This window comes from Hemitrygon akajei, chromosome 16 (genome assembly GCF_048418815.1).
Source record: "Hemitrygon akajei chromosome 16, sHemAka1.3, whole genome shotgun sequence".
Lineage (NCBI taxonomy): Eukaryota > Metazoa > Chordata > Chondrichthyes > Myliobatiformes > Dasyatidae > Hemitrygon > Hemitrygon akajei.
Genome location: NC_133139.1, coordinates 82,941,637 through 82,967,774, shown reverse-complemented (window position 1 = coordinate 82,967,774; position 26,138 = coordinate 82,941,637). Strand labels below are relative to the sequence as shown.

General features: G+C 42.2%; 1 protein-coding gene across 3 annotated transcripts in view; it reads right to left on the bottom strand.

The window, feature by feature from the left end:
• Positions 1-9,939: 9,939 nt before the first annotated feature.
• LOC140740239 (sialic acid-binding Ig-like lectin 10) overlaps positions 9,940-26,138 on the bottom strand; it is a 30,894-nt gene continuing 14,695 nt past the window's right edge. For 2 of the 3 annotated variants that reach the window (XM_073069337.1, XM_073069338.1), the window contains exons 3-5: positions 24,236-24,550; positions 19,141-19,419; positions 9,941-12,475 (exon numbers count right to left, since the gene is read on the bottom strand). In XM_073069337.1, coding sequence (XP_072925438.1) covers positions 12,312-12,475; positions 19,141-19,419; positions 24,236-24,550 — 758 coding nt within the window. In that variant the 3' untranslated portion in view covers positions 9,941-12,311. Of the gene's footprint in view, positions 12,476-16,514; positions 16,591-19,140; positions 19,420-24,235; positions 24,551-26,138 lie in introns of all 3 variants that reach the window. The other variant, XM_073069340.1, reaches the window with a different exon arrangement.

Genomic DNA, 26,138 nt, shown 5'->3' with positions numbered 1-26,138 from the left:
CTCAACCACAAGCTGCTATAAAAAGCCACCTCATTGGCAGTCTATAAATTCTCTCTCAAGAGATCCAACACTGACCTGATTTTCCCAAACTATCTGCATATTGTAATTCCCCAAGATAACTGTAACATTGCCTTTTTGAAATACCTTTTCAATCTCCCATTGTAATTTGTAGCGCACATCCTAGTACTGTTCAGAGGCTTGTATGTAACTGCCATCGAGGTCTTTCTACCCTTGCATTTCCTTCACCCACAATGATTCTGCATCTTCTTATCCCATGTCACCTCTTTCTAATGATTTCAGAGCCACCCTACGCCCCTCTGGCGACCTGCCTGTCTTTTCAATACAATATGTATCCATGGATGTTAAGCTCCCAACTATAATCTTTCAGCCATGACTCAGTGATGCCCACAATGTCATAGCTGCCAGTCTCTAGGTGTGCTACAAGATCATCCAGCTTGATTTACTAGAATGTTACCTGGGTTTCAGCACCTAAGTTACAGGGAAAGGCTGAACAAGTTAGGTCTTTATTCTTTGGAGCATAGAAGGTTGAGGGGGGACTTGATAGGGCTATTTAAAATTATGAGGGGGATAGATAGAGTTGACGTGAATAGGCTTTTTCCATTGAGAGTACAGGAGATTCAAACAAGAGGACATGTGTTGAGACTTAGGGGGCAAAAGTTTAAGGGTAACATGAGGGGGAATTTCTTTACTCAGACAGTGGTAGCTGTGTGGAACAAGCTTCCAATAGAAGTGGTAGAGGCAGGTTCAGTATTGTCATTTAAAGTAAAATTGGATAGGTATATGGACAGGAAAGGAATGGAGGGTTATGGGCTGTGTGCAGGTCAGTGGGATTAGGTGAAAGTAAGCGTTTGGCATAGACTAGAAGGGCTGAGATGGCCTGTTTCTGTGCTGTAATTGTATGGTTATTGTTCCATATACTGTATACATTCAAATATATTACCTTCTGTTCTGTATTCGTCACCCTTTTTGATTTTGTCCTCCTTTTACATTGTAACTCATCTGACTGACTACAATTTTGCCCAATCATCTGTCTGTCCTTTCCAACAGTCTCACTACCTACTGCCTCTGCTCATAAACCAACAGCCCTGTCCATAGCCCATTCAGTCTGGTTCCCAACCCCTGCCAAATTAGTTTAATACCTCCCCAACAGCTCTAGAAAACTTGCCTGAAAGGCTATTGGTCCCCCTCAGGTTCAGGTGTAACGTCTCCCTTTTATACAGAGATCATACTTTCCCCAGAAGAGATCCCAATGATCCAGAAATCTGAAGTCCTTCTCCACAACCAGTTTCTCAGCCACTGAGAAACTGCCAAATCATCCTATTCTTACCCTCACTGGTGCATGGCATGGAGAGCAACCTAGAGATTACTACCTTGGCAATCCTGCTTTTCAGCTGTCTACATAGCTCCCTAAAATCTCTCAGGACCTCCTGACTATGATATTGGTGCCACTATGAACCAAGACTTCTCTCTGCTCATTCTCCCCCTTTAGAATGTTGTGAACCTGATCTGAAATACCCCTGACCCTGGCACTTGGGAGGCAACATACCATCCGGGTGTCTCGATCATACCCACAGAATCTCCTGTCTCCTCCTCTAATGATGGAATCCCCATTCACTACTACAAAATAACAACAGCAAAATGAGACCCATTCCTTACACACACACACACACCACACACACTCACTCTCTCTTACAGCCCTTTATTGTTATTATTGTATTATAAAAAAGCAGCAAGCTTCCCATCCCAGGAGTGATCCTGTGGTATGTCACTGCACACAGACTTTCAATTCTCTGCCATTGCCCTCTGCTTCCTGTTACCGAGCAAATCTGCCAAATTCCCCTGGATGTCATGCGATATTAAAAATGAACCAATCTCTCACGTGGGGCCTTGTCAAAGATCTTGCTTACACTTATGTAGACTTAACACCAATTAAACGATTGAACTTCTTGTACTGACATCCTTACCTAAATATTTCTAAAAAAAAACTCAATTCCTTTATCAAAACCACATTGTTTCTCCAGGAGCAGTTTAATCCTGTCCCACGGATTTTTCTCCAATAATTTCCCTACCACTAACGATAAACGTAACGGTCTGTAATTACATTGCTTATCTCTGCTACCCTTGAGTAAAGATACTACAATTACCTTGCATCTCTTCTGCAGCAAGAGAAGATATGAAGGTTTTTGACAAGAGTAACAGCAATCTCTTCCTTTCCCTCCTATAAGCAGCCTCGGGCATATACCCTGGGAATTTACATGTTATAAACCTGCAAAGGCATGCCAATATCTCCTCCTTTTAATTGGAAATTTCTTCCAAATACCAGTATTCTCTTTACTAAATTTTCCAGGTACAGTGTCCTTCTCAATGGTCAAGAGGTTTTCATTTAAAACCTCATCATTTTCAAAATACCACCATCCTCATAACTTCATTCCCTCTGTCCAGGGGAAAATAAGATTGCCCAGACGTTTCTCTTTTCCCCCCTGAAAGCCTGCTGCTCTAAAATGTCATCTTTCTAACCAGATGCCACCCAGATACTGCTTCCTTCCTCATAGTCAAGAAATCATTCTCTCATACTGCCGTCACTCTGCAACAAAAAGAATTCAGGACTGAGTCATCAATTACAGATTAACTTACGCAGAATATTCTCAGTGGTGAGAAGGCTTGCTGGACGATAGATACACAAACCATTCTTTTGTAACTTAGTGTACAACAATAATATTTTATTTATAAACTCCCTTCCTTAACTAAACAGACTAACAACTTCTTTCTTCCTCACATTTATATAATTTCCTCAAAATATTAAAGGCAAAAGGTGAAATCTCCTCTTTCAACTGCTCCCAATTGCCCTCTAATCAATTTCTAAACTCTACTCAGTTGAAGAAGCAGGATAATTGAGACCACAACATGTGGAGAATTTCAAAGCTCAAAGTTCAAACAAACTCATTATCAATGTAAGTGTATATCACCATATACTACATTAAGATACTGTTTCTCACTGCTCTACTCCCTCTCTTTCTACCCCCATGACTGTGTGGATAGACCAAGCTGAAATGCCAGGTAAAAAATTTGCCGTTGGCAGTATTCCAGATGGCGATGAGAGGTTATACAGAAGTGAGATATAGCAGCTAGTTGAGTGGTGTTGGAGAAGGAAAACTCTCATTTTAAACCTTCGCTGCCTTGTGGCCATACCCACCCATGGGAAAGGGTTCGGGGGTAAACCGCGAGGAAGAAATCTGGAGCCAGGGTCCCTCAGGCAGCTTAATGTTGTTTACAACTTCACTCTGGCAACCTCTGCGACGACACTGGTGCCAAGCTGTATCAACGCTTGCCCCTTCCCTTGGACGTGACGTGGAGCGGGGGAGCCTGCTGTATGAGCAACAGCCGGTTCTTCAAATCTGCTCGCCCAGCAGACTCTCGCCGCAGCGGATTGAGATGATGTTTCTCTGGGTTTTCAGCACAAATCTGTTGATAGATTTGAATGTTGTTGACAGGAAGTGATGTTTGCGTTGTGGTATCAGGAATGGGAATACTTGGTTATTTAAGGGTCGGCTGGGTGAGGGGACAGGAAGTGGCATTAGAATGTGGTCTGGAAGTTGAGAATGAGGTGAAGGTGCTGAGGAAGGCGGTACTGTTTGGGTTTAATAGGTTGAGCGCTGTGCAGTAAAAAGGCCAAAGGGAGAGATGAGAGGAACAGGCGGGTGTCCCAGACTCATCATGCTTGTGAGATGGCAGACATTTGGCCTCATTCACTGGGAAATTTTAAAGCGGTGGGATAAAGGCCACTGGGCAGTAAGTTAGCTCAGAGTACTCAGCTAACACCAGTGTTGTGATCAGCAGACTAAGTTTTTCCCTGATGTTATTGTTAATGAGAAGCATTACTCTTTCACCAGCAGAGAACTTTCATTTCTACACTGCTGCTATTTTATGACTGGACCTCACCACAACATGGGTCATGATTGAGGACATTGTGATCAGATCCTCCGGATATCAGTCTCTTTGGAAAATGTTGCCAAATTACCTTTAAAATGTTGAACTAACTCTTTTCTCAAAGTAAAAGTTGTTTCGCCAAGTCACCATTAACTGTACTAACAACAAAACTTACAATTACGCACACTTTTGGTTTTGCTCTGATTTTCATTAATAAAAGTTTATTCTGAGTTCTGTATCTACAAAGAATGCATTTTCACATTTGTTTTGCAAAATCTGTTCATATGTATGCAAAAATTAAACAAACTTCCATGAATTCATTTAAAACCAAGCTGGAAGGGAAAAGGATACAGTATGGATCATGGATCATGTCAACATTATAAAAGATGACTCTTCGTTGGCAACCACACAGATCGTTGCTAAGGCCCCAAATTCCATCCCGTTTATTACTGGGAAACTAAAGATGATCTCTGACATACAGTTTTTTAAGCAATTAAATATTCCAGCAGTAATTGCATTCCTCTTAAAGATAAACAGAAAAGGATACAGAAATAATTTGCTACTCAACAGGAAGCTGGTCAGCAAGATTAGAGCACTGGGAACACAGCCAAATTAATGACTGAGTTGAATAATGATTAATTTAGTAGTTGGACACAAGGCAAAGTGTATGAGTAAACAGATTTTTCTCCAGCTGTGACTCCTGGGGGGTTGTAAAGTTTGGTTCTCAGGAATCAACTATTCGTGGTCCATATCAATAACTGGTCTGAGGGCCCAAGTATCAGACTTAAAAAAATATACTGGTGATACAGAACTCAGTGAGATTCTAGGTAAGGAGCAGGTAGTAAATAAGCTTAACAAAGATAAGGGACATGATGATTGGGTAAGAACATGACCCAAGTCCACATAAAGTTACATACTTTGATGCAGAAAACAGAAAAGCCGAGAATCACTGAATCCCAACATGCAGGCAAGGCAAGTGATTAGGAAGCTTTGAGCATTCTTTGGAATTCTTCACCCTGATCTGTTTCTGAACTCATTCAAGAAATCGACAGGTTTCTGGATAACAAGTGATTATGGTGATAAAGTATCAGAGCGGCATTGGAGTAGAAGACCAACTTTGATTTTTATGACTGGTGGAGTCATTTTGAATAGCTGATGCTTGCACTTCATTTTAATTGTCTTGTAATTTTAATGGTTGTCAGCCAAAACTCATTAACAATTTGAATTTAAGAGGTGCCTTTAATGAATTAAGACAGCTTTAAGTCAGATCAAAATCAAACAAATGCTAGAAATAAACCAGAAAACATTGGAAATACACAACAGTTCAAGCAGGATCTGTGAAAGAGAGAAACAGAGTTCACTTTTCAGGTCAATGATTTTTCAACAAGTTTGAGATGTGACAGATTGCAACCAATATAGGAGAAAAGAAAATAGGTAGGAGAGAGCAGATTAAAATGGAAGGTCCAATCACAAGCAAGAGAAAATCTGCAGATGCTGGAAATTGGAGCAGCACACACCCCAAAATGCTGGAGGAACTCAGCAGGCCAGGCAGCAGCTTGGAAAAGACTAAACAGTCGACTCTCCATCAGGACCCCAAAATAGAAGGTCTTTGGCCATTGTGCGTTGAGCAAGTTGGAAAAAGCACCACTTGGAATGTTAGGCAAGGGATCAAACAGAAGGTCACCCTGGAGCAGGACAAGGAGGCAGATGACGGATGTGGATGAATAGATTATGACAATGGGGTTACAGTCAATAGCATCAGAGGAAAGTTAGAATGCCCAAGTGGAAGAAGATGGAAACTTTGTATCTGGCAGAACACTTAATTGATGAGAGAGTTAAGATCTGCCTAACTGAAGGTCCTCTTAAATGACCTTCTGTTTCATCTCTCACCCAATGTTCCTTTGTGTAAATAATTTCATTCAAATGCTGTGTGTGTTTGGTATCCTGTCAGTCTTTGTGTTGGTTCTTAGCACGAATGGAAATGCTGGCAACAATTTTGTTATGCGGCTTCTCACTCCGACCAGAAACTAGCTCTCCACGCTTGGAGTTGGGCAAACCCGGACAAAAAGGATGAAAGTCTGAGGTGTAAAGGAATGACTGATGCACAAATAAACAAGCTGGGTCACGAGGTGTAAAGCCAAAACACTGGAATGATGGTCCAAAATTATTCAATTCTTATTCCAGATTGCTGTATGTGCCTCATTAAAATACAAGTTGCTACTCCCCAACTTTACGTTGCATTATGCAGGAACAAATTAAACAATTGCTTCAGAGAGGGACTATGCTGAGGAATTGAAGGGGAATGTTACTGGAAGCTCAGGCCTGTATTGTTAAACTAAATCTATCTTTGGTTTTGAAAGGACAAATAATTATAAATAAGTGTTTTCGATATCTCCAGGAGTGGCCTGGAAGACGTGCGCCCAAAGGGTGTGGTCCTGCGGAGGACCTGAATCCTCGCCGGTGTCACCAACTGAAGCATCGTGGGAGTTCAGAATATTGAGATATCAGTGTACGCTGCTGTTGAAATAGGCGACACTGCAGCCTGTAACATCGAGACATCGAGTTGCTGGTCTCCTCTCTCGCTGTGGCAGGAGCGATATCTCTCTCCATTGTTAGTGAGAAAGAGAGCCTGTGGACGTTGAAGGGTTGGGATGAAGAGTGTTTTTTGTTGATGGACGTCAGGTCATGGTCTCTACAGGGCTTTGCTGTTGCTTGCATGGAGGGGGTGGGGAACTGATGTTTTTGTGACGCTGGGGGGAGGGTTGATGCTTTTGCTGCTGCTTGTGCATGGGAGGGGGAAGGGGGCTTTGGCGTCCCATGTTTTCCTGTCCTTCAGTCTCTGGGGCTTTTATTGTGTTTTGTGGCTGTTCAAAAGTTCATTGATTATCAAGGTACCTGTATGTATGCAGTATACAACTCTGAGATTTGTCTTCTCCAGATAGCCACAAAACAAAGCACGGTAGTCAATCAAAGAAAAATATCAAACAGCCCCTTCCCCACACACAAAAAAACATTGTGCAAATGGTAAGAGCATCAAACCCAATGGACCCCCCACCCCCGTACAAAAGGAAGACTAATGAATCGAGTCAAATGAGAACACGAGAATTTCAGGTTGTATATCGCTTACGATGCCTATAAAAAGTATTCATACCTCCCCCCCCCCACCTTGGAAGTTTACATGTTTAATTGTTTTACAACATTGAATCACGGTGGATTAAATTTGGCTCTTTTTTTACACTGATCCACATAAAAAGACTCTTTAGTGTCAAAGTGAACACATCTCTACAAAGTGATTGAAATTAATTACAAATATAAAACACAAAATAATTGATTGCATGTATTCACACCCCTCCCCCCCTGAAATGAAACACTAAATCATCACTGTGCAGCCAATTGGCTTCAGAAGTCACGTAATTAGTTAAATGGGAATCACCTGTGTGCAGTCAAGGTGTGTCAATTGATTGTAGTAAAAATACACCTGTATGGGGAAGGCCCAACTGCTAAGTGTCTATATGGGTATTCTTGGGATGCTGCATGAAAATCTCTGTTGACCGTTTATATTTGTTTTATTTTGATCTGTACTTGATTCTGGCTGTGTGGCTGATGGATCCGCTTCATCTTCAAATTTAAAAAGTATGGATGTGATACAAGCACAGGCTTTAAGACTGTGTTGTGATGCAGCAAGGTTGCCCACTGTTTCAGCTTTACTAGCTGAAATGATACAATTACCCTTACAGTTGCAGAGGCTGAAGATGTTGTTAACATATTGGATAAATTTGAGGGGGTAGAGAAATGATCACCCTGTTAAAAGTGGGTTGGAAGACTGTTGGAAACATCACAAGAAGGGAGTTTTTAGTTTTGGGTAGCTGGGTTCTTATCATGCTTGGGATATGGGTTTGGTGGATGTGTCCCACTGCAGCTTTTTTGGTAACCCCACCTTGTTTTTTTCCAATGACTTTAGTTGATTTTAGGTTGCGTGATTTAATGAAGTCCAAGGATCCTGAAATGCCTGAGAGTCTGTTGGTTCATCAATCTGTCAAGGAAAATTATTGTGATATGCTAACCATTTTTACTGATGGATCAAAAGATAATTTAACAGGGAATGTTGGCGTGGGTGTTCTTGTGCCTGAATTACAGGTAACAATAAAGAACGTCTTGCTAACCATTTATCAGCATATACTGTAGTGCTAGTTGCCTTCATTTTGGGCTTATAATGGGTGGAGGAAATAAGTCCTTGCAAAGGAAACTCTTCAAACTTTATTTCATATTCAGATTATTGGTCTACATGTCTACCTCTTATGGGTCTCTACATATAGAGGTGTTGAGGGGAATGAGAAGGTTGATTGTTCGGCCAAAAACACTGTTAAAAGTTTGTCTGTGGATACAGACCTTCCACTGAACAAATCAGAAGCTAAGGGGTGGGTTGGTGGGGCTAAGAATTAGGGGATTATGGCAAGACTTGTGGGACAATGATCGTAAGAGCAGACACCTTTACAAAGTACATGGAACTGTCGGATTGTTGGTGTAAGGGGGTAAGACAAGAAGAGAAGGAATTGACTTTAGTTTGAATTGGGCATACGACGGTTAATTACTACTTTTACCTTCTTGGAAAACATCACTCTGGGGTGTGTAGGTTTTGTCATCATTATGAAACAGTGGAACACATTCTTTCACAATGTGAAGCATATACAGTAAGGTTGAAAGAAAGCAAACGCAGGCTGCACTACAATCTTTGGGGTTGATAGTTTTCATTTTAAAACTTAAGTTATGGAAGTGACTTTAATTCACAATATTGCTTTTCATTATTTACTATCTATAGGGCTTTTTTGGAGTAATTTAGTTTTCACTGGATAAGGAATTAGTAGGAATTTTATTTCCAGCTCTCTTCACCACACTCCAGTCCAGTTGATAGTGATAATGCACATTCAAGTAGGAAAAAAGAGGAAGAATAATAATCAGCTGCTGGAGAGTCAGCATCGTGGCAAAAACGACACCATGAGACAAAAGATTATTTTGAGACAAATCGGCAAAAAAGTTATAGAAAAGCAGAAGTCAGGAGATGGATACATGAAAATCTCCAAGTCACTGACTATCCCTTGGAGTACAGTTGTCAATCATCAAGAAATGGAAAGAATATAGCATAGCTATAAATCTGCCTAGAGCAGACCATCCTCAAAAACTGAGTGACTGTGCAAGAAAGGGACTCGTGAGGGAGGCCGCCAACAGACCCATGACAACTCCAGAGGAGTTAGAAGCTTCAGTGGCTGAGATGGGAGAGACTGCACATATAATAACTGTTGCCCAGGTGCTTCACCAGTCACAGCTTTATGGAGAGAGGCAAAGAGAAAGTCACTTCTGGGGGGAAAAAACTCACATGAAATCTTGGCTAGCATTTGCCAGAAGGGATGTGGGAGACTCTGAAGTCAGCAGGAAGATGTTTCTATGGTCTGATGAAACCAAAATTGAGCTTTATGGCCAGACTAAACACTGCACATCCTCAAAAACACACAATCCCTACCGTGAAGCACGGTGGTGGCTGCATCATGCGGTGGGGACGCTTCACTGCCGCAGGCCCTGGAAGGCTTGTTAAGATACAGGGAAAAATGAATGCAGCAAAATACAGGGAAATCCTGGAACAAAACATGATGCAGTCTGCAAGAGAACTGTGACTTGGGAGAAGATTTGTTTTTCCAGCAAGACAATAACCCCAAGCATAAAGCATACACAGGAATGGCTTAAAAACAACAAAGTTAATGTCCTGGAGTGGCCAAGTCATAGTCCAGACCTCAATCCAATTGAGAATTTGTGGCTGATCTTGAAAAGGGCTGTTCACTCACAATCCCCATGCAATCTGACAGAGCTTGAGCAATTTTGTAAAGAAGAATGGGGAAAAGATTGCAGTGTCCAGATGTGCAAAGCTGATAGAGACCTATCCACACAGACTCAAGGCTGTAATTGCTGCCAAAGGTGCATCTACTAAATCCTGACTTGAAGGGGGGTGAGTAATTAGCAATCAATTATCTTCTGTTTAATAATTGTAATAAATTTATACCAGTTTGTAGAAATTTGTTTTCACTTTGACATGGAGTATTTTTCTGTTGATGTGTTTTAAAAAAGCCAAATTAACTCCACTGTGAGTCAATGTTGTAGAATAAAAGATGGCAAATGGGGATGAATGCTTTTTATAGGCAGTGTACATTCCCTGATATCAAACGGAACAAATGAGTAATGCAAAAGTACACAGCTTTAAGAACATGCACTTTATTAGTTACACATCTACGCCTACTCATTGATGCAGATATCTAGTCAGCCAATCACGTAGCAGCAACTCAATGCATAAAAGCATGCAGACATGGTCAAGCGGTTCAGTTGTTGTTCTGACCAAACATCAAAATGTGGCAGAAATGTGATATAAGTGACTTTGACCGTGAAATGATTTTGGTGCTAGACAGGGTGGTGTGAGTATCTCAGAAGATGCTGATCTCTTGGGATTTGCACACACAAGTCTCTAGAGTTTACAGAGAATGGTGTGGAAAAACAGAAAAAAAAGCAGTGAGTGGCGTTTCTGTAGGCGAAAACATCTTATTAATGAGAGAACCCAGAGGTGAATTGGTTAGACTGGTTCAAGCTGACAGGAAGGAGAGAGTAACTAAAAAAACCACAGGTTACAGCAGCGGTGTGCAGAAGGACATTGAACCTTGTAGCAGATGGGCTACAGCAGCAGCAGTCCATGAACACACAGTCATTAGGTACAGGAGGTACGTAATAACGTGGCCATCGAGTGCAGCCTGAATGGCTGAAGGCAAAGCCAGCAATAGATTAAAATTAGGGAAGTTCAAAAGGCAATGAATGGGAAGGGTTATTGTGGTATTGCAAGGCTGGAAAGAGTTACACATTTGGGGAAGAAATACGTCATTCAGAAAATTGGAGATTTTACATGCTGCTTCTAAACATGTACAAATCCCCTGTCAATTGCTGACAAGTGAGGGAAAACATTATAGTGTTGTCAATGAGGATACTTATTCCAGTAACTTGTGAATTAAAAAATGAGCCTCCAAGTGAACCAAGATCAAAGTTCTCTCCCAGGCTGTTGTTCCCTGGTATTGGGTACCTGGTCACATTCATTTGGCAATATTGACCTGACAGTCTCATCCGATTGGCCAGCATTCTGTAACGGTCACTTTCTTACTCTGACACATGAAGTGTTTACCAGCTGGACAGAGAGAAAACTCAAAATCCCCTTGAAGTGCATAATCGCGGAGACTCCTTGATGCCTCTTGATTTGCTTGTGTCTCAAATTGGAAGAGTATTTGAGACAGACTGCAAATCTGGAATCAGCTGCACATACTGTACAGGCCTACGTACTGTAAGCGCAGAAAGTCCCAAACCGCCCACCCCATCAGTGGAAATGTTGACACTTCCCACATTTGTGTCATTAGCCATAACCATATGCACAAAATGGAAGTAACCTTTAATTCCCATATGACGAAGAACGTCTTCAGAAGTAGATGCATAGCTGATAACACTTCCAGTGACTGTAAGCTACCTCTTTCCCATTCCAATTGTTAGCAAGCTCCCAAAATGCCGTATGCCAGAATTAGGTCCACAGGAACATGTTCCTATAGCTGAAAACAATTTTTTTTTTTTTTTTTTTTAAAAGAAATTACTTGCTCCAATCATCTTTTAACACACACCAATAATGACTGAGGGGAGGCAACAAAGCAACAGGCTCCAAAACATATTAAACTGCAGAAGAAATAGTTCATGTGTCTCTATGGATGTTAACTCAGACCACAACTTTGCCGTGAGGTTTGGAGGCTTGTGTGCCTCAATGATGTGGAGAGCTATGTCGGCTGGAGTCAGGGCTTTATGCTTTGGGCCTTGGTAGGGTCACTCACGCCAAACAGGTCAAAGTGTAGAGGACAGACTAAGAGTGGTCCACCAGTCCTCCAGGTTCCGGGTTTCAGCTCAGGGCTAACAACCCTGACTGGTCAAACCAAATTGTAATGGAAACAGCAATGAAGAATCCTTCTACATCTGAGTGTGATGGTATTCCTGAGTCTCCACGCAGGATTTGTGTGCCTGACAGTAGTTAAAACCGAGAGGAAGCCACTGACACGATGAAGGAAGTCCTGAACATCGCCAGAGATGGAGGACCTTCATTGCTGCCCCAAACACCAGCGGCGTAACAGGCATCAGGTGGGGGGGGGGGGGGTGGAGGTCTCGCAGGGAAAAGAATTACTGGGCAAATCCATCATTTTTTTTCCCGCAGGATCAGCAATGACTGTTTTTAAGTTGATGCAAAATAGTTTCCTTTATTGCTCTTTTGTTTGGTTCTGATTTTTGATCATTTTCTGATTTTACTATCCACTCGGCACTTGTGGATTATTGTTAGGCCTTGCCTCCTGTAATTTGTATTTTTGTATTTTCTGAGCTTTTTGGTAGAAATAATAGATAACAGCACCTGTTGCAAGGGTTGCTATGGCTGCGGCTGATATACTTGCTGCCACTATTACAGAAGTTTTACCTGTGGAGAAAGTTGGAACAAAGTTAATGGTAATGTATAATAGTCCATTTCAACAATAATGTGATTTTCATTACAAAAGTGTTAATTTCATATTGGGTAAATGTTCTCTTCCATACTCTGCCAGCAGAACAACATTTTAAAAGTTTAACTCCCTCCCTCTCTGCTCCCTCCACGATTCCCTTCTCCATTCGTCCCACCCCACTAATCTCCCTCCTGGCACTTAGTGCTGCAAGCGGCCTAAGTGTTACACCTGCCCACACACCTTCTCGCTCACCTCCATTCAGGACCTCAAACAGTCCTTCCAGGTGAGGCAACACTTCACCTGCAAATCTGCTGGGTTGTCTATTGTGTCTGATGGTCCCTATGTGGCCTTTACAATGGTGAGACCCATCGTAAATTTAGGGACCATTCTATCGAGAACCTCCTCTCCATCCGCCACAAACGGAACCTCCTGGTGGCCAAACACTTTAATTCCCGTTCCGACATGTTGACCCATGGCCCCCTCTTGTTCCAAGATGAGACCACCCTCAAGGTGGAGGAGCCACTGCTTGTATTCCGTCTGGGTACCCACCAATCAGATGGCATGAACATCGATTCCTCCTCCTGTTGAACGATTCCCCCCCCCCCCTTTATTCCCTACTCTAACCTACTTCTTCTCACTTGCCTATTACTTCCCTTGGGTCCCCTCCTCCTTTCCTTTCTCCTATTGTCCATTCTCCTCTCCTATCAGACTCCCATGAGGAATGTCCTCAGCCAGAAGATGCTGAATCTGTGGAATTCATTTCCATAGACAGCTGTGGAGGCCAAGTCACTGGATGTACTTAAAGTGAAGGTTGATAGATTTTTCTGTAATTCAAATTTTTATTATTATTTATTCTTATTTTAAAAAGCAGCACAGCATATCATAGAGCAGATATAGTATAGCGTATTTACACAGCCATCCCATGACAAGGGCATGAAAGGTTTGGGCCGAAATATCAACTGTAGTCTTTTCCTAGATGCTGCCTGGCCTGCTGATTTCCTCCAGTATTTTGTGTGTGTTGCTCGGATTTCCAGCACCTGTAGATTTTCTCTTGTTTGTGAAAGGTTACAGGGAGAAGACAGGACTGGGGTTGAGAGGGATAATAAATCAGCCATGATGGAATGGTGGAGCACAATTGATGGATTGAATGGCCTTAATTCTGCTCCTTTGTCTTTTAGTCTTGTATGGTCTCACAAATCCAAGGATCTGAATTTCATCTTGACCTCAGGTGCTTCTGTGTGGACTTTGTATGGTGATATATGGTGCTTGGTCACCTACCACAGGGGTCACCAACCTTTTTTGCACCGTGGACCGGTTTAATATTGACAATATTCTTGCAGACCGGCTGATGGGGGAGGGGGACCGGAATATAGGTAATAAGTCAATTATCACCTATATTTATAAGTGGCTAATAAACCCTTTTAAAAATGAAATTGAGTGTATCTAACGAATTTAATATTAAACACACAGCGCATATTTTCCTCGCATGAACATAGTGATAAGTCAATAATAACTCACTTATAAGTCAATAGCATCATAGCATTTTAAGTAATGTTTGGTTATTAAACACACAGCACATAAGAACATCTAAAATCTTTGCAACACACCAGTAAGAGGGCAAAGTAAGGGCCAGAGGTCCCGTACCGGGTCCGCGGCAATCACAGTCCGGAGAGAGTGACTGACCGAGTGAGGAGTGCGACAGGGCGGGTGCCCGCCCCCCTTTGTAGGTAGGTAGGATCTATCAGCCAACAAAAGTTTGGCTCGAGGGATGACTTTCCGTAGATCGCAGCGAGGTAGCTGCTCTGCTACTTACGAAACCCTGAGCCTGTGAATATTTTAGCACCGAGTTCCCCACAAACATTCGGTGTGCTAAACAGATCTAGAGGCGGCACCCATCTGTCCGCGCTCCAGGTGTTAAATCTTATTACTCATTACCCGATGCAAGAACACACAGTACTATGGAAGATAAAGCAACAGTTTGTTTTACTAGTAGCTCGCAACTGGGCAGAACCTTCCTTCAGCACTCTCTTGGAGTCTGCGTCGGGGTCTCCAAATACTTGTACAAGCATGGCTCTTTTATACACATGTAGTCGTGTACACTTGTTAAGCAATTGTGCGATTTCTTCTTTACTTGCCCAGCAACAGTAACATAAGGTACTTATAAGGTAATTGACCATTATTCTAAGAACCTGCTTAGCATGGATAGTTCCCATTTACTTCTAAGTACCTGCGTTAGGACATTGTGGTTCTTTATTTAAACCTTGGCCTAGCAATTTCAAAAACAATGTCTAGCATGTTCAGAAAACAGTGTACAATTAACTCCGCATCCTCTGGTGTGTCAGCAACATCGAAATTACTCTTTAACCCCTTTAATTTCTTCACAGGCCAGTATCAACGGTACTTCTCGCGGGCCGCGCGAGGCAGCCAGTTACCCGAGGCAAACCAGTGATCCCTGGTGCTAGGGTATCACTGCGTTTAGGCGGGTGATGACCTCACGTGGGTAATGACCTCGCGTGCATTCAAGTTCAACAGTGGGAGTGGCAGGGAATGAGGAAAGGTGCAGCTGACTCATATCGTTTCATATCGCCAAATCATATCATTTCCTCGCATTGGTTGGGGACCACTGTCATATCCCAAAGGTACAGCAGTAGGTCAACTTGCTTCTGTAGATAGCCCTATAGTGTAGTCACGTGTCACAAAGAATCAAAGGCATGTGAGAAAGGACAAGGTCCTGGGAGACAGGAAATACTAAGAGGGGAACGAGACAAGTTCGTGGCCTAAGGAGATGAGTTATACAGCTCTCATGACATGCACATGCAGATTAACTCTTTGAGTGATAATGCAGAAAGTTTGAAGTTGATAACATCTCCTGCTACCCGGGGCCACGAATTTATCAATCACTCCTGCTGTGAACACTTTCTGGAGGTCCAAGATCCGTATGCTCCATGACCGCTGGACTAAGTGTGTAAATGTGGGGGGGGGGGGGGGGGGGAACTATGTTGAAAAATAAATGTGCTAGGTTTTCTAAAATTTACTCCTTCTACCTTAGGCCACAAACTTATCAATCACCCCTCGTATTTTTTCTCTACACAATCCAACCTGATGATAAATACAACAATTTCAAATACCTGATTTATCATTTTGAGGATAAAAACACTGAATAAATGCATCGAACTCTCAACTGTCTGAAAGTTGCTTTCCTACTAAGCAAGTTTTACTTAATCAGATAAAGCACCAATCCAGTTTTAACAAAATAGAGTAAAATCCCAGCAATCCACTAACCAATCATTCAGACACCATAATGTCTTGGCATCTGACTCAGTAGGTAATGTTTGTTTTCTCTGCTCCCTTCCCTCACCAGGACACTTCCTCCTCCACCCCTCAATTCCCACACTTCCCTTTCCATTCACCAATGCTCCATTCCAACACTTCCTCGATCTTGGTTCTCACACTCACACTTGACTTGCCAACAAACCCATGTTTTCCTCAATTAATTTAGACTGGCTCCTTTCCCAGGCTCACTGGCAAATTTATGCTCAGCAGCCATTTTATTAGATACTACGCATCTGCTCGTTCATCCAAATATCTAATTAGCCAATCATCTGGCAGCAGCTCAATGCATAAAAGCATGCAGGCATGATCACGAGGTTCAGTTGCTGTTCAGATCAAACATCAGAATGGGGAAGAAATGTGATCTAAATAACTTTGACTGTGGAATGATGTTGGTGCCAGATGACGTGAGTGTCACAGAAAATGCTGCTTTCCTGGGATTTTCCCACACATAAATCTCTACAGTTTAAATGGCATGAGAAACAAAGAAAAAGTAAGCAGCAGTTCTGTGGGCAAAAGCACCTTATTAATGAGGGAGACTGGCCAAGAGACCATTGGTATACACAATTCTTTTTTCTTTTAGTTTCCTTCTGTGCCTGGGGGCATATTGGGCAGCAGCCTGGCCATTTCTTTAGCATTTTTCTGTTTTTTTATGAGACTGAGTTGCGAGTTTGACACTCAACCTACCATGGATGAAAGCTTGCGGGGAGCTGGCGGGATTCGAACCCAGGACCACTCGCCTCGAAGTCCGGTGCGGATGCCACTACACCACCAGCCAACAATAGACAAAAATGGTAGTTTAAAAAACAAAGGGATGAGGATTCAGTAGCAGATTCATGCAGTATTAAGTAGGAGAACATGTGGCACAGACTGGTGATCCAAATCTCCTCTTGGCTTAGAGAAGGTAGTTCACAAACAGTTCGAGTTTCGGACTGATGCCAGGGTCAGGAATAGGAGCAGTGACACTGAATAGGGCACTGAATATAGGTTGGCAACCAAAGAGAGGGGTTTGGGTTTTTGAAATATTCAGAGTCAATCAGAATTAATATCATCAGCATATGTTGTGAAATGCTCCTCAGAATAATGATATTCTTCTTCATAGTCGGAAAGGATTAAGACCATGATGTTTTGTTCCTCTTCCTCCTCCTCAGCCGCTTTGGCGTTTAATTAAGTTTACCCCTGAACCGGTACAGCTGAATCCAGCTTTATTGTTTTTAATAAAGATCCTCTCCTGCCCATTTCGGCCTTTCTCTAGCAATATCACAAAGCCATCTTCCAATTTATGTGTTTCTCCTCGGTTCACACTCAACAATTCAAGAACAGCTTCTTCCCCTCAGATATCGGATTTCTGAATCGATATTGAACCCATGAACACTACCTCACTACTTTTTTATTTCCATTTTTTGCACTAATTATTTAATTTAAATACATATACAATAATTCATTTTTTAACAAGTACTGCATTGTACTGCTGCCTCAAAATTAACAAATTTCACGACATATGCCGGTGATATTAAAGCCGATTTGAGATTTGATTCTGGTTCAGTAATATCCCTAGGGATCACCCTCTATGTATGGTTAAGAGCCTGTTCTACCTCTCCCCTACATCTCACCAAGGTAGAGTACCTTTTACCTTTTGCCTGTATTTCTGTTATTTAATTAAGGGCGAGTTGAAACTTTTTTAAAATAAAGTTTGTTACATAATAAGAAAGCAAGAAATATCATTTGATTGGGCCTGACTCCATTCCCTTCTCTCTGTAAACAGCATCATCTTGCATAACTTAATGCTAAGAAAACATAATTTGTTCTTACTAAGCCCACATGCTTTCAAATTGAGAATGAATTCCATCTCTACTTTAGTCTCTCCCAATACTACTAAAACACTAATTATAACTCGGGATTATTTTTGGATCACAGCCATTTTCACTATTAATTTTATTAAGTTGAAATCTGTGTAATACTAGATCCAGCATTCCCTCCTCACCTCCGTGTTTTATCGTTTTGATTTTTTGCACAATGGGACCAGCTACGTGGATATTTGTGTCAGAGCACTGCTGAAGATCCATTCAAGATCTCACATTGAATTTCAAAGTTCAAAGTACATTTATTATCAAAGTATGTATGCAATATACAACCCTGAGATTCATCTTCCTGCAGACAGAAACTAAACAAAAAAAAAGTGGACCCTGTTCAAAGAAAAACATCAGAACCCCACGCCAGAGTACAAAAGGAAAATCCCATAAATGGCAAAAAAAGAAAGAAACGCAGAATATAAAATGCCAACACACTAAAGTCATCGGAAGAGTCCGGGTATATTCCGTTTCAGCTCGGTTCGGTTAAATCTAGCACTGTGTTGTTTATTATCTGGAGGCCGCCCCAATGAAAATTGCACAAAATAGGAGTGAATTTCTGTTGAGCGATACTGGTCACTGGATCCACACAGCCTATGAGTGGTCAGCCTCCAAGAGGACCACAACCTTGTCGTAGGGTTTGGAGGCTTGTGTGACTCAATTCCCCAGAGAGCGATGCTGGCTGGAATCAGGGCTTTATGCTTTGGCTCTTGGTAAGGTTACCATGCCAAACAGGTCAAAGGGTAGAGGCCAGACCAAGAGTGACCCACCAGTCCTCCAGATTTGGGGGTTCAGCTCAGGGCTAACAACCCTGTATGGTCAAACAAAATTGTTATGGAAACAGCAATGAAGTATCCTTCTACAGCTGAATGTGACAGTATTCCTGAGTTTCTGCCCAGAACTTGCACGACTGACAGTAGTGAAAACCAAGAGGAAGCTACTGACATGATGAAAGAAGCCCTGAACACACCAGAGATGGAGGAACGTCATTGCTGCCTTAAACACCAGTGACATGTCAGGCAGTAGGATGAGTGGCCAGTGTTCATTTTTTTTTTAAAAAGTGAATTTGCTATGTTGTTAATAGTTAACTTAAATGATCAATCAGAAGCTGGGAATATGAACTTTAAAAGAGTGAGCACAAAGATATTGCAAAATCTTTGCAATATATTGCAATTCTAGACCTGGTACAATGAATAGGGTGAGTCTGTGTAACACAGCCAAAATGTTCCCCTGGGTGAGGCAATAAACTACATTTGCATGTGTTTGTGTGCAGGCAGGGACGGTGAGAGGCATGGGACCATTTTATTCCTGATCTTTCAGTTCAGGTTCAGCGTCCCCTTGTGTGGGGAATTTAAAAGGGAGCAAAATAGAAACCAGAGCTTAGGTTGATTTTCTTGGCAAAGATTTATATTGTAGGGATGATGGTAAATGCTTTAATCAACAAACCTCATTTGCAAACTGACCTGTAACTTTGACGTCCACCTTCTTTTCAGCAGTTCCAAATTTATTTGTAGCAATACATCTGTACACTCCATTATTTTCTGTCATTGCATCATAAATATGAAGGACTGCGGAGGAACTGTTTGCAATGTTATGTTTTGGGGGGAATTCCCATGTTAACGTCGGCTTCGGGTTTCCTTCTACATCGCAGACTAACGTGATGTTATCGCCGTCACCCACATGTATTGGAGACTCTGAGATGGTCCGGTTGTTTGCTAAGATAATCATGCTTCTAGGTTTATCTGTGAAAGAAAAGGAAATGTATTGAATTTAAGTGAATTGAAAAGAGAATCTTTCAACTGATTTTGTAATCAAATAATTATATTTGGTTTTAACTTAAATTCCATGCCTGGAGCCACTATTGTAACTATGCAAATTGTTTTTTTTGGTGAAAAGTAGCTGAACCATTATCATAGACATCATTATGTGCCATGTCGTATGACGTGGGCAATCACGGTCTATGACCGTGATTGTTCTTGGCAAAGTTTTCCACAGAAGTGGTTTGCCATTGCCTTCTGGGCAGAGTTCTTGCAAGACGGGTGACCCCAGCCATGATCAATACTCTTCAGAAGTTGTCTGCCTGGTGTTGGTAGTGACATAACCAGGACTTGTGATATGCACCGTCTGCTCATTCGACCATCCACCACCTGCTCCCATGACTCCATGTGAGCCTGATTCGGGATGGAGAGGTGCTACACCTTGCCCAAGGGTAACCTGACAATAAGATGTATCTCCACCCCACCACCATTATGGCCACTCATAATGGGAGCTTTGCATTCATCCAAATAAGCCAGAATATTGATATAATCATTACTGGACCTTGAGAGCTGTATACTTTTAAAGATGCCTCCTCTATGAACAAACTTATTTGCAGCAGATTATTTTTAATAAATAATCCAAATTTATTATGTGCATTAAAGTGAATTGAGGATAATAGGGCACCACACTCGTGGTTGGTGCAATCCTGTTACAGCTCGGGGCATCAGAGTTCAGAGTTCAATTCTGGCACATCTACAAGGAGTTTGTACATTCTCCCTGTGACCTCCACAGCCGTCTGTAACAACAAATTCCACTGATTCACCACTCCCTAGCTAAAGAAATTCCTCCTCATCTCTGTTCTAAAAGGACGCCCCTCTATTTTGAGGCTATGTCCTCGGTCTTAGACTCCGCCACCAAAGGAAACATCCTCTCTATCAGGTCTTTCAACATTTGACAGGTTTCAATGAGGTCACCCCTCTTTCTTCTGAATTCCAGTGAAGAGAGACCCAGGGCCCTCAAATGCTCCTCATATAACAAGCCTTTCAATCCTGGAATCATTTACATGAATCTCCTTTGACCGCACACCCTTTCTTAGATGGGGCGAAAACTGCTCACAATACTCCAAGTGAGGCCTCACCCAGTGCTTTATAAAGACTTAATGTTACATCCTTGTTTTTATATTCTCTAAAGATCACTCATAGCAAGCGTAGGAAGACGGCACTGATGTTGAATATGATCATTCCAGTTTCAAAGACCATGGGGCAGTACCATTGGAAAATTCAGTAGCTTGAGCAGGTCTGTCAAGGAACTATTTAGATCACCTGCTTGTCCTTTCTGTTCTATAACTGGTTCCACAATCACTCTGGTTGTGGTAAGATATCACCCACCGAGTAAAATGTTAAACTGAGGCACTATTTACTTTCTAAGGTGAAAGGAAAGTTATCACAATATTATTCACACATGCAAAGGAGTTTCTCATTTACATAAATTCAACAATGTCAAGTAGTGACAAAGCCAAATAGATCGTTGGGCTTTTATTTTGTTTTGTGTACAGGAGGAAATAATCCATGCTAAAATTACACAAAGCAATGGTGAGACCACACTTGGGGGAATGCGTACAGTTCTGCATTCCTTACCCAAGGAAAGGTGGCTGCTCAGTAGCGTAGGGGCTCGGACAATGCAGGTGACTCGCGTTCAATTCCCACCACTGTCTGTAAAGAGCTTGTACGTTCTCCCCATGACCACATGGGTTTCCTCCAGGTGTTCTGGTTTCCTTCCACAGTCCAAAGCCATACCGGCTGGTAGGTTAAATGGTCTTCGTAAATTGTCCTGTGATTATGCTAGGATTAAATTGGTGGCATGGCTCGAAGGGCTGGAGGGGCCTATTCCACACTATCTCAATAAAATGAAAGAGATACTTGCCCTATGGGGAACGGAGCAAAGATTCACCATGCTGACGGCATGACCATCGTGCTAGAGTAAGTTGGATCAGTGAACCTGCACTCAAGATTCAGGTTTATTTATCACATGTACATTGAAAGTACAGTGACATGTGTCATTTACATTACCAATACACCCAATGGTGCGCTGGGGGCAGCCTGTTAATGTCACCACACACTCTAGCACCAACATTGCATGCCTACGTTAGAATGAAAGGAGATCTGACTGAAATATACAGTTTGATGAACTGTGAGGATGTTTCCTGTAGCTGGGAGGGGTCAGAGTAGTAGGTCTAAATAAGGAGTCACACTCACAAAAGAGAGTTATTTAGGACCAAGATGAGAAATTTTTTTCCTCACTCAGAAGTTGGAGAACCTGTAGAATTCTCTGCTACAGAAGTGTATGTAATGAGGCCATCGCCATTTAAAAAGAGAATAGCTGGACTTCTACACTCAAAAGCCATCAAGGGGTATGGGGAGGGGGGGGGTAGGAATATGGCATCTAGGAGGAGCAGCCATGATCCTCTGAGGAATTACAGAGAAGGGTCAAGCCAGGGGAGGGGGAACAGTGTACTCCTATTCGTGTTCTACTGTGGTTGGGTTGAGTTGATCTCTGATCTTGGCAATTTACTTGCAAAAATTTTATCACCATACGAGAAGACATCATCAATGAACCGATTGTGGTGTGTTCTCAGAGTGCTTGGTCATTATATAGTTTTCAATCAGCTGATTGGACATCATTTCAGAAACTCAATTGTGCTACGTGTTTGTAATATTTGTATGCAGCCAATCTGGGAGAACAGGGATCCATGAACATCAACTGGCTGTAAAGTGGCATAACCAACTCTACCCATGGAGATCAAGAGGGGCACAAAATTGGACTGGGCATCAGTGAAAGGCATGGTGCAAACAAACACACGGCTTGCAAGGGTTTTTGGCTAACAGTCCTGTAAACAAACACATCAACCTTGATGCTATTTATGAGCCGATGTGGGCAAAATTCCAGATCACAATGGACAAAATTGGCCACACAGCAAATCGACGATGAGATTTCCTCCCCACATCTTCCAAGTTATTTCCAATATTCTACAGGGTTTCATTAAATGCAGATTATTTATCTCCTTTTTCATATTGGCAGCATGCAAATTCCTTTCTTTGCTTCACTGCATTCAAATAGTTCTCCCTCCTCTGGCCCCTCCTGTTCTGCCTCGTGCTGGAGGTCCTGGGGCTTGTACTCACCTCTCCTGTTGCATGGGATGCATTTAATAATAAGTATGAAGCCACGTTTGGCAAGCCCCAGGGGTGGCCCCAGACAAATGCACACAGTGGAATCACACTTTGAGGAGAGCGCTAGGCTCTTGATGGTGCCATTTTCTTTTCGTTATGGTGCAGTCCACTGTAATGACTGGGTGGGCGTACAGTAATTAGAAAATAATGACAGCCATTTTCCAACCATTGTGGAAGTGCCCGATCTACAAGATAATAAGCTACATTGGGAGCCAAAAGTGGAGCCTTGTTCCCTGAACTCAGGGAAAGCCTGTGGTAACGTTCACGTGCCCTCATATCACCTACCAAAGAAAATGTGCATATTGTTCACTTGAGTGGAGAGCATCGGTGACTTTCCTAATGCCCTGTAAGAAGTGGAAATAAGGAACAAAACCTTGTATTCATACTCGATAACTTCCAAGCTGATGGCATGAACATCGAGTTCTCTGACTTCTGCTAACTACTTCTCCATCCACCTTCTCCCTTTTTCCATTCCCCATTCTGGCTCCCCTCCCACACCTCTTCTCCTCACCTCCCTCTGGTGCCCTTCCCCTTTCCCTTTCTTCCTTGGTCCATTGTTCTGTCCTATCAGATTTCTTCAGCACCTTAGCTCTTCCACCTATCCCCTCCCAGCTTCTTACATCAGCCTCTCCTTCCTCCACACATCCACCTTCCTCCTCACCTGCCAACTTGTATTCCTTCCCCTCCCTCCACCTTCTGCCCCCCCTTCCTTTCCAGTCCTGATGAAGGGTCTCGGCCTGAAACAGACTGTTTATTCACATCCTACCTGACGTGCTGAGTTCCTCCAGCATTGTGTGTGTATTGCGAGCTTTAATTGTTTATCTCTACATGGTAGCAATTACTAATTATTGCAGTGGAGAATATTTTTCTTGCACCTATGACCTCTGTAATAAATTCCTTTACTAATCAAGGTATCCTCCAAGAGGACCACAATTTTGTCATAGGATTTGGAGGGTCTCTTGACTTAGTTAGGCAGAGTGCTACGCTGGATGAAGTCAGAGCCATGTGCTTTGACTCTCAGCAGGGTCACCCATGCCAAGCAGGTCAAAGGGTAGAGGCCAGAATAAGAGTTGTCCACTGATCATCCAGGTTTGGGGGCTAAAGTTCAGGGCTAACAACCCAGACTGGTCAAAAAGCAATTGTACGGAAACAGCAATGGAGAATCCTTCTACATTAGTGTGAGATGGTATGGACAGACAGACAGACCTTCATTGGTATCCTAAACATCAGCGGCATGACAGGCAGTAAGCAAGTAACTAATCAAGGTATAACATAGAAAATTAACCAATAAATAATTTTGAAAAAGGATTTAGTGCTCTCCCGGTGAATATGACGAATAAACTCTTCTCGGGCTTCCAGCCGGGTACAGGTTTTGATTATAACTGATGTTTCAATGACCAACTTTGCTATCTTCATCAGGGATGATGCCTGAGCATGTCTAGTCCAGTAGTATTTATATCCCTGAAGATGGCAGAGTTGGTCATTGAAACCTCGGTTATAATTGATACCTGTACCCAGCTGGAAGTCCGAGAAGAGGTTATTCACAACAAATAATAGTTCAAACGGAACTCACAGTAAGTTTTCAAAGTCACAGAGGAGTTTGCAATTGGTAACGTGTCGTTGGAGCCCAAGAGCACCTCTGCCAAGCAGGTGTACACCTGTCCGTCATCTGAAGACTGGGCAGTAAAATTAAAGACACTCCTTAATCGTTCATTCAGATATAAAGAACCAACATCTTCTGCAGAATCATTCTGAACAATCTCACTTCCTCTCAGCCATTTGAGTATGAGCTTCTTTTCAGGATTGACCCTTGGACCGATGCATTCCAGGCTATATGTTTTATTAATTTCCAACCCTTCAGGAGGGGAACTAATATTTAAATCTCGATCTGTTAAAAGAAAAGCACAGTTGACAGTTATTGTTGGAACAGTCTTCATTTGAATGCAATTATCTTTATTGCTGTTTCGAAATAATGTTCAGTAAATGGTCCGTGTGTGCAGCAGAATTTCCATCCTCAAAAGTCCTTGACAAATGTGCCCTACTAAGTTTATATTTCAGTTTTCTCCAAGTTGTACTGAATCTCAGTACGGGAAACGACTCTCAGGGTGGTACTATTTATGGATACAGATTGAAAAGGTCAGGGAGTCAGGGTTCGAGGCAAGGCATGGGTCAGTTCAGCTTGCTGCTCCACAACATTTACCCAGCTCTGTGCTGAACGAGGGGTCTGTGGACTTCAGTTCTGAACACTATTCACTTACGTTTATTGTTTGCATGATTTTTTCCCTCTCTCTGCACATCGGATGTTCAATGGTCTTCCTGTTTTTTAAAAAAAAAAAAAAAAATTGGGTTCTTTTGGGTTTTTTGTTTTGTGACTCCCTGTAAGGAGATGAACTTTGAGGTTGTGTATAAATATACAATAAATGAACTTTGGTGACTTATATGTACTTTGATAACAAATTGACCTTGCAGCAACCTGGCACCCCACAATGCTGAAATTGATACTGACAACAGAGACACAAAAAGCGCACTGGAAACTCCTCACTATCACACAGGATTTAATTAACTGGTGCTACTCAAGACAGGAGCAGGGTCAGTGAAGGTTGCACGTGCTTTGTGCTAGTTGTGGTGAATGAAGCTCGGACTGTGGGCAACTCAAAGTTTATAATTGCAGAGCAGACCCTTCATTCCATTATGAAGACAACAGAGGAGTATAAGTTCGACAGGGTGGCTGGGAGCAGTTGAAGGAAAATGGTTTTCAGGAGATAGGGCGACAGTGGTGCAATTCTAGCCATCAAGATTCAAGTACATTTATTATCAAAGAACGTACAAATTATACACCTTGAGATGTGTTGCTCACATTGAAATAAAAGGATCATTGTGATGTTAGGGGTTTGTGATGGAATCATTAGGTACACCTGCTCGTTCATGCAAATATATGATCAGCCAATCATGTGGCAGCAGCTCAATGCATAAAAGCATGCAGACATGGTCAAGAGGCTCAGTTGTTCAGAGCAAATGTCAGAAAGGGGAAGAAATATGATCTCAGTGACTTTGATGGTAGAATGAGTGTTGGTGTCAGATGGTGTGGTTTGAGTATTTAAAAATTGCTGATGTCCTGGGTTTTTCCAAGCACAATAGTCGCTAGAGTTTACAGAGAATGGTATGTAAAACAAAACAAAAAAATATGCAGTGAGCAACAGTTCTGTGAGCAAAAATGCCTTGTTAACGAGAGAGGTCAGAGGAGAATGGCCATTCTGGTTCAAGATGACAGTAACTCAAATAGCCACACATTACTACAGTGGTGCACAGAGGAACATCTCTGAATGCACAACATGCTGGACGCTGAAGTGGATGGGCTACGGCAGTAGAAGACCACAAACGTACTGAAATACACTCTGTGCCCACTTTTTTTTTTGGCACAAAAGGTACAGAAGGTGGCCACTGAGTGTATATTGAGATTTATTTTCTTGCAGGCA